Genomic DNA, 9,154 nt, shown 5'->3' with positions numbered 1-9,154 from the left:
CTGCTACTTGATGCCAGAGGCCTAGCACCCTGGAATCAAGAAGCCTCTCCCTGATCCCAGCATCCTGTGGATGCAGGTTTTAACATCCACAGCAGAGGAAGTTCTTTGGCTCCAGCACTCCCAGCAGGAAAGCCAGAGCTAGTGGGCATGGAGTCTTGAAAATCAGTTGATTGTCAGCTTGGCAGGGACCACATGAGTATTTCAAGATGCAGCTGACAGTCACCTGATTGTTGGCCCCGTGGGGACCATACTAGGGACAGTTCCAGATCCTAGTGCAGTCTCCAGCTTGAGTTGAAAAGTAGCTTACTGTTGGGCACCTAGCTTTCAACTTGCTGGTTCAAGGGGGAGCCCAGGATCACGATTCTGCATTCCCTCTATACTGGCAAGTTTGGCACAATTGGAATCTCATTCTTGATCCCAAAATTGTGCCTCCTGTCATGAATATGTAGCATGGCAGAAGCTGTGATTGTTTGGGTTGGGAATTGATCCCACCATATCTTTAAATGAATGTCTGTCAGTGACCTAAGGTCCCTTTCAAATGCAGCCCTACATTTCTTTAGATACAAATTTGGGGAAGGAGTGATGAGGGAAACACTCCTTTGATATGATTCTGTGACTGGGGTTTTTTTATGTTTGAGACATGGTGACTTCCATATCAAATTTGCTTGATTTGCATATGTGAAGGGATCTGCTCAAGTTAGAGATGTATGCTAGAATGTGGGAATGAAGCAATGTTCTTACCAGTCTGTATGTTCTCTCTAGTAATGGATTCTGCAGTTGTTAGAATTTTGTTCGTTTGCAGAATAGCATTTCACTTTCTCCCTGTAGCTACAGTGATTCTGCAGTGGTAACAAACGAGGAAGAACAGAAAAAGTTGTCATCTGTAACTCTGGTTCTTGATGTTTGTTAATTGATTTAGGAAGGGGCCATTCTTCTGATCTTGTCTGTACTTAAAGGAATTTTGCTATTGTGAAGAACAATAAGCATTTTGGTATAACTAATACTGTATTTGCATCAGATATTACGTTCTGCTTTTGAAATGACACAAGCAAGTAAAATTATGTTTATCCCTTTTTGTGATGTCCTTATGTGCAGCTGCTTGCAAGATTGTTAAAAATATTTACTTTCCATGAGCTGCATAATGTAGCTCACAGTGAACCATCAGCCTAATTAGAGTGGTTTTTAATCTATTGTTAAAAATTATGGTGCTTTTTTAAGGGAAAAAACCTAAAAATCTAATTTCCATCAAGATTTTTTTTATACTTTTTGCACCTGAAGGAAATGTATCCTGTTCTTGAGTATTTATACTAACATTCTGTTTTTTTGCTGTGTTCTGCAAATCCTTTAGAAAAGATCGGGATCGGGATGATCGTTCTAAAGACCGTGACAGGGATCGTGACAGAGATAGAGATCGTGACAGAGAAAGAGATAAGGAAAAAGATCTACGTCCATCTAATGCTATGGTTCTTACTGCATCGGGGATGCAACCTTTAAAACCAGCGGTACTTCCACAGGGTATTAATCCATTCACAAACCTACCACATACGCCTCGATACTATGACATCCTGAAGAAACGGCTTCAACTCCCTGTCTGGGAGTACAAGGAAAGATTCACAGATATTCTGATTCGACACCAGTCTTTTGTACTGGTTGGAGAGACTGGGTCTGGTAAAACAACGCAGGTCAGTTTTAGCTTATTTGATATGATGCTCTTAAAATTTAAGACTTGTTGCTGAAGGGTTTAATTTTGTTTTTTAATTATTATGTGACAACTTGTTTAAGAATAATAGTTTTTATTTCAGTGTCTTAGATTTGTTGTCTACAATCATGTCACAGGTCTCAGTGACTTGAGTAAGACTTGTTTAATGAAACTTTCTGACTTACTCTAATTTCAGTCATTAAGCAATTGGATTCATCTCTCAACCCCCCCCCCTCCCCCCCCAATATCTGGAAGTCTGTCTTAGGAGTGGCTATCTTGCCTGATGAAGAGAAACATTTACAGAAACACTTAAAATGTTAGTCCCTATTTTGCACCTTACAGTTGCAACTGTGTCAAAAGTAAAAGAAAATAATTACTTGAAACATGTATCTGCCACTGAATGAGAGAACTGAATGACATGAACTTGAACTTCATAAGAACTTCTATAGAAAAGCTAGTGTTTCAGTAACATTTGACTGTTACTTTGTACTGAAAAAAAATCCCATGTTAAATCTCAGGACTTGCTAGTGAGAGGATTCGCTCTTCAATTATGTAGTCTTCTACAGTGTGTGTAATTTATCCAAAGCTCCATGGCTCATTGATTCTGGAGCCAGAGACCAAACTTGGTGTTTGACTCCTATCCCTGGGTCATCATGCATGTCTAAGAAACTGAGTTCAGATCTTCCATGTAAGACCAAAAAAACCATTTTCTGTTTAACTCTTGGCTATTCCCACTTTTACTACTTCACAGTAGGCAGCTGACTCCTTACTAGGATAGTGAGATGCTCTTGTGCATCCTAGCTTGTGCCTTGCTAGGAATATAGTTCTTATGAATTAGGGAGGTTTAGTGGTTTAGTCCAGGAGTTCCCAACCTCTTTAGACTGTGGACTGGCAAACTGAGGACTGGCAAACTGCAGTTCAGAAGTGCATAGAAAAGTGTTGGCTGCTGCTTTGCAGTATGCCAGTCATGTCTGGAGTTCTAGATGGGCAGCCAACCCTTGTGGCCTGGTTCTGGGCTGCGGCCTGGGGGTTGGGAACCTCCGGTTTAGTCGCCGGTGATCCTGCGTTTATCAGGAAGTTGAACTAGACAGCCTAGGTGAAGTCCTTTCCAACCTTACTTGGCTTTTAAAGCCACTAGTTACCTGGATGATGAGATTCTGGTGTGTGTGCACCCAAATAATCCATCCAGGGATTAAAGGATTGCTAAAACATGCAAGATATTGGGAGTGGTAGACTGAAGGGTTTATTTAAAAATGCAGAAATTTCCTACTTTGAGTTTAGGTACAAACATATCATATACACAGCTTACTGGATATTTTCTCCACAAAGAATTTATGGCAAGAAGTACTTTACTGCATTACTTGAATAAATCCCCCTGTATAGGCAAAAAAAATAGGTACTTAAGTGCGTCTTATCTTTATGGTTTTAAACAGATAGCGGCTAATTCTAATAGATATTGCAGAAATATATTTAGTTATAAAATTACATTTGAAGAGTCCCTGATGTCTTAGAAGAAACTATGAATTTACAGAAGTTTGTAATTTTTCTTCCAAAAAAGAAGTGGCCACTTGGGGAGAAGAGTAACTCAGGAACAGCACAAGTGAAGTGGCTTCCTGGAGAGTCTCAGGAGACAGAACTTCCGTACAGCCACCCAGTGTACTCTGCTGCTTCTCCCTCCCCATCCCACAGGGGGTGGCAGAGCATGTGTCAGTCTCAGCCAAGCAGGGAGCAGAACTTGCCTCCTGAGGGTAGCGCTGAAGCCGATTGTGGGGGAGGGGCATGTTCTCCTCCTGGCTTGTTCTCTGCATGAATTACACTGCAGCACTTGGGTGCTGGATAACTTAAAGCATGTTCCCTTCCCAGCCTCAGCTGGGCTGGAACATAGCATGGGGGAGGAGAAGGCTGGAAGATTCTTCACACCACAGACATGTCCCCACCTTCCCTATCTCTGCCTACATTCACTTAAGAAAACAAAACAAACCCCCACCCCCGGAAATGCTCTCCTGGGCTGCATGTTCCAGGGACCCCTGGCTGCCCTGCACCTGCATTGTAGGGTCTCTATTCCTCATTTGAACTTCTGTACAGGTCAGTTTTTCTCTCAGAAAAACAAATCTGGGATAATTGTGCTGAATGATTTAAATTTGTATATGCTGCCTGATTCTGCCCATGCCATTTGTAGCACATGAGCCGTGAGTTGGCTATACCTTTATACTAGCCTTTTCATAAATTAATTAGGCTTCATCTTAAAACTGTTTGGGTTCATTCCCCCACTCCTGTTGGAAAACTGTTCTAGAATTGTATTCCTTTGGCCAAAAACCTTATAGTTTCCACATGAAATGTATTCACTGGCTGCTTATACTCGTTTGTTCTTAGTCCCACATTGAGACAAAAATGTTTAAAAAATGTAGTTCAAGGTGATTCATATATACATGTCAATAATTGTAGGATAAAATCAATTTCAGGAGTATTTCAGTTGCACCAAAACTAAGCATGTTAAACAGAATTTTGGGGCATTGAAGACTAAGTGTGTTTGATTATGGGAAAACAGTGAAAGCACACACAGTGTAGAGCTAATGTTTGGGGTTATCATGGAGTTAATCATATGATTAATGGATTTGAGCATGCATTTTTCCAAGTTAGATTAAACTGATTTTAAGTAATTTCCTCTTCCAATATGTGTTTGTATAAAATAGTTGGGGCACCTTGTAAATCTCTATTTTATAACTTAATATGTGTAGGTTTCTTATTTTAATTCTAATTATGAATTTACAGGGTCATTCCCCCAAACCAAGAATTAGTGTGCAACTTCATCTTAACATAGTAGTGACTTAGGGTAGAGTTGAAAGTGTATGGAGTCTTTGTCCGGAATGTCCTTGTTTTAGAAACTTTATATATTCTTTATATAAAGACAGGCAGTCCTTTCAGTTGTTGGGGGCAGGGGGAGGGTGCTCCCCTGTGCCCCACCCCCCCGGCAGACCTTTGCAGCAGGCCTCAGTGGCCATGAGGTCCACTGGCTCCTACTGGTACAGGTATAGTGTATAGCAGACAGCATCAGCTTGCAGCTTCTGTAGGATTACACAGGTGGGAACCTACTCCATTTGTGAGGCACAGGTTGTCGTGTACCCCGAGGGGGTACTTAAGGCCCTAGGGAGTATGCATGAAGGGGTGGGATCATCCTGTACTGCGTGTCCCGCTGGACAAAGGAGGTGGGGGAAGCTTGCATGCAGCAGCTGCCACTGCTTTGCATTCAGCTGCACCCTTCCCCATGCCCCCGCCCCCACATCCGGCTGTCGGGGGTACACTGATCCAGAAAGGCTGAAAACTCTTGCTGTAAGGAAAGCTTAAAAGTTTTACCTTTAAGTTCACTTCGAAGAAGAAAAACCTGCTGTGGGTGCTAATTTTTATAAGGACTTTCTTATAAAATACAACTTTAAATCATTAGTTAACCAATTTAGTGGTATTTTCTCAGAAAATGTATTGATTCAGAATAAGTACTTTAATTACTGGGAGGATATGCCACATCCTTATATAACAGAGTAGTTGAATATTTGTTGTAAATGTAAAACTCAGCTCCTTCTTCTCAATTATGGAACGAAATGAGATGCTTCCATAATATCTTTCAGCTTCCTAAGCATGGACTGAGCTACATGGATAGTAGCTGTTCACATTAAGTGTTCACATTTGTTTTATTTTCAGCGTGGCTGCTGGGAAGGTTGAGACTATAGATTTTGCTTTTTTGATCCATTACAAATGGGTCTAAGATAGACCACTGTCTCTACAACTGGTTTTCACCAGGTTGATCTGGTGGTGGTATTTGGAAATCTCTGTGTATTAGAAGCCTTTTAGGACAAGGGATATTAATACAAACCTAATGAAAGTACCATTTACTACTGAAGAAATAGTTTGCTTTCAAAAAAAAAAAAGTGCAGGCTTTTGGTGGCATTAATTTTTGGTTAAGGAATGAGTGAGCTTTATGTTAAGTTTTACAAAGAGTGGGTAGTGCTATAGATTTTTTTTTTTTTTTTCCCCCCCCTAAATTCCTACAATGGATGGTGACTGAGTTTCATCTTGGTGTGAATCAGTTGTCTGACTTTGTGCTTGTATGCCCTTTGCAGTGAGGCTGTTTGTAATCTTGATATAGAAAGATCTTTGACTTTTTAATCTAAATCGGGTAAAACGCTTAAAGCACAGTCTACTTTTATGTGTCACACCATTGTAGTAGATTCTGCTGTTACCAGAAAAAATATTTTAAAATTTAATAATATATTTATTGGTACTGTAGCTGAAAAGTCTGCAGTCTTTAAGGTTAGGTCAAGTCTTATGGTACTTGATGTGGAGAGGCTTTTTCAGCTTCTTAAATTTGCATCTTTACTAGTGTCTGTAAAGCAGCTTTCTTTTCAGCACACAGTGAAGCCAAGACGACCCCAATTATAACCGTCTCCTAGGTAGAATCTAAATTTTGTTATAATTTTCCTGGTATAGAATTAAATCAGGTCAGGTTTACTTGCTACCATAATTTACAGTAGACAGTACTACCTGCAGCTGTATTTGGAGTTAAATAACTTGGCAATCTCTAGAGTGCCAATGCCTTAGGATAGAAGAGCACTTTAGAGTGGGGTACTAGTCTTACCCCGGCAGAGGATATACTAGCAAAAGGTTGTAGAACTGAGGTCTAATCCATAATAGGGTAGACTCTAGTTTCTTTAAGCCTGGTTGGCAGCTAGGCTAAGAGTAAAGCCCTGAATGATGGACAGATGGGTGATCTTCTTTGTTCTTGCAGCCTGTGCTGCCAAGCTGGCTCCAAATGTATTGCTACCTGCCTTTGGAAGGCATCAGGAAGACCGAGAGGCTGCTGTGTGGGCGACTCCATGTCTCCATACACACTGCCTAGGCTTTTGCACCTTGGAGAGCTCACTTCAGCTTTGCTTTTTCAGGTTCAGTGAGCAGGCTTACTCAGCCCAGTTCTGTTGTCTTGTGAGACAGACAAGATGCATGCTGCTGATGCCACCAGCTCCTCCTCCTATAGAATCTAATTATCTGAGTGTCGTCTTAAACTTGTCCCTTCTACTGTTTCAGTGGGAAAAGCAGTGGCATGGGGGCAGGTGGTTGGGGTGTGGGGAGGATACACTCGGCTTCCCCCCCACCCCATCTCCCAGTGGTACCTGTGCTGCCTACTACTTCCTACAGCATCTGCCCCACCCCTATGCTACTTACTGTCAGGTTTGGCTCCTACTCCATTCCTTCCTGGGACATGGTATACATGGAATCTCTGGACCCTGTCTGGCCATGCAGCAGCGTCCCAGGGCCAGAGCTGCTGCCGCAGCAGCAGCAGGGTTGGGCATGGGCCAGAGCTTCCGTGTGGTCTGGGAGGGAATGGGGTGGCAACCATGCCTGACAGTGGCAGTGGAATGGGAGGCAAAGGGAGCAGAGGCTGTTGGGGCCAGGCAGGGTGATGGAGGCAGGCAGCTGCTGCCACTCTTACTTGCTGTGACCTAGACTTGGGGCTGGAGTATAGAAGCTGCGGCAGCTGCCTCCTTTAGTCGTGTGTGTCCCCCTTCCCAAACGCTTCGTATTTGAATTCTAACATGAAGGGCTTTTTCATGGAGATGTGTTTGTTTTACAGAACCTCATCATTGTATTAAGAGTAATCTAAGATTATCCTGCCCTCTGACTTGGTGGTTCTCAACCTTTTCAGAATCAAGGAATCCCTTGAAAAATGCCAACTCTTAGTTTTCAGCCCTTTGACTACAGAAAATAGAGAGATTCTTCTGTTGCAAAGAACTTCAAAAGACCACAGCAGGCCAGAAAGTTATGGATTCCTATATGAACTCTCTGGACTAATCTTGTGAATTGTGTTGGCACACCTAATAATATTGCATGGTACCCTTGAAAGGATCTCAAGGCAGCCTTGTGTGCCATAGCATTCTGGTTGTGAATCATGGTTATCACTTCTGATTTTGTTAAATTATTTTCTTGTGTTTTTATGAATAAAGTGTGTGGTGTTCTTGAACTCAGTGTTGTATATCTGTGGAAGCAACTTTTAGGTTGTGGTAACACAAAGTGGCTCATCTGGCAAACACACTAATTCTAGTAGTAATACATTCATATGGGGATGAGGGAAAGCTAATTTTTTCTTTCTTAGCCCTCAAGGAAAAGTAACCAAGCAAAGGTTCCTAACTCCTTTTGTAAATTTTACTTATCACTATGATATTTTTTTCAGCCAGACATATTTCTTTCAGCATTTCTTTTCAAGAAATTACCCATGTGAGTAAGTATTTTTTTAAGCACACTTCAAAACACATTTGGTTCAAAACTTATGTCCTAAAGCGGAATATGTTATGTCTTATATGAAATTTTATACAGGCATTTACTTTTATCTTGGATGTCAGTGGAACAATGTGCTGATACTGACTTTATTACAGAGCTGTTTAGGAAGCTTTATCTGACAATTGTTTAATGTACTGTCAACCAATACATTTCCTCATTGACTGTACCAGGTGGTTTAATAATCAGAAAAATAGCAAATCTTATGAAAACCTCTATGTAAATTCTGAATTAACATAACCCATGTGTACAACTTGATTGTTAGTATTTGATTTAGGTTTAAAAGATTTGGAAAGCATAAACTTTTGCTTTCTTCTTTACCACCAATCAGATGACTTAAAGTATTTTATCTCTTGTGCCTAATTGAGGGAATAAGCATCAGAAATATGACTGTGACTGTAAAATAGCATTTTTATTAACTACCTTTTTGATGCAACTTATTCCATATCATTTGTATCTGAGTGGGCATATAAGGTGTACTTAAGCTATAAATTTGTTCTTGACAGATCCCTCAATGGTGTGTTGAATACATGAGGTCACTACCTGGACCGAAGAGAGGTGTCGCGTGTACCCAGCCTAGGAGAGTAGCTGCAATGAGTGTGGCACAACGAGTTGCTGATGAAATGGATGTTATGTTGGGCCAGGAGGTTGGTTACTCTATTCGATTTGAAGACTGCAGTAGTGCAAAAACTATTCTGAAGTAAGTATTGTAACAATTCATTGTAAAGTGAAAGCAACCTATTTTTGGGTCTCTGGTTAACCCCTTGTGCTTTGCTTTTCCTCCTGCCCCATCCCACAAGGGGAGAAAGCATTTCATAGTTTCTCAGGTCGGAAGGGACCTGCATAGATCATTTAGTCCGACCCCCTGCCATGGCAGGAAAGATTACTGGGGTCAAATGACCTCAGCAAGGTGTTCATGTAGCCTCCTCTTAAAGACCCCCAGGGTAGGGGTCAGCACCACTTCTCTTGGAAGTTGGTTCCAGACCCTAGCCACCCTGACCGTAAAGTAGTGTCTCTTGATATCTAGCCTAAATCTACCCTCTACCAGCTTGTGACCGTTATTCCTGGTCACTCCTGGCAGTGCTCAGGGGAACAGGACTTCCCCAGTGCCTGCTGATGCCCGCCCCTCCC

The 9,154-nt window shown here is 41.6% G+C and overlaps 1 protein-coding gene across 1 annotated transcript in view; it reads left to right on the top strand.

Moving 5' to 3' along the window:
* The window catches only part of DHX15 (DEAH-box helicase 15), a 95,975-nt gene that overhangs the window by 12,766 nt on the left and 74,055 nt on the right, over positions 1-9,154 (top strand). Inside the window, exons 2-3 of the mRNA XM_019552719.1 lie at positions 1,349-1,682; positions 8,530-8,723. Coding sequence (XP_019408264.1) covers positions 1,349-1,682; positions 8,530-8,723 — 528 coding nt within the window. The remainder of the gene's footprint in view (positions 1-1,348; positions 1,683-8,529; positions 8,724-9,154) is intronic.

The sequence above is a fragment of the Crocodylus porosus genome, unplaced genomic scaffold (genome assembly GCF_001723895.1).
Source record: "Crocodylus porosus isolate Cpor-Errol unplaced genomic scaffold, CroPor_comp1, whole genome shotgun sequence".
NCBI lineage: Eukaryota > Metazoa > Chordata > Crocodylia > Crocodylidae > Crocodylus > Crocodylus porosus.
Note: the sequence above shows the minus strand (reverse complement) of the source record. Positions and strands in the feature narration are given on the sequence as shown.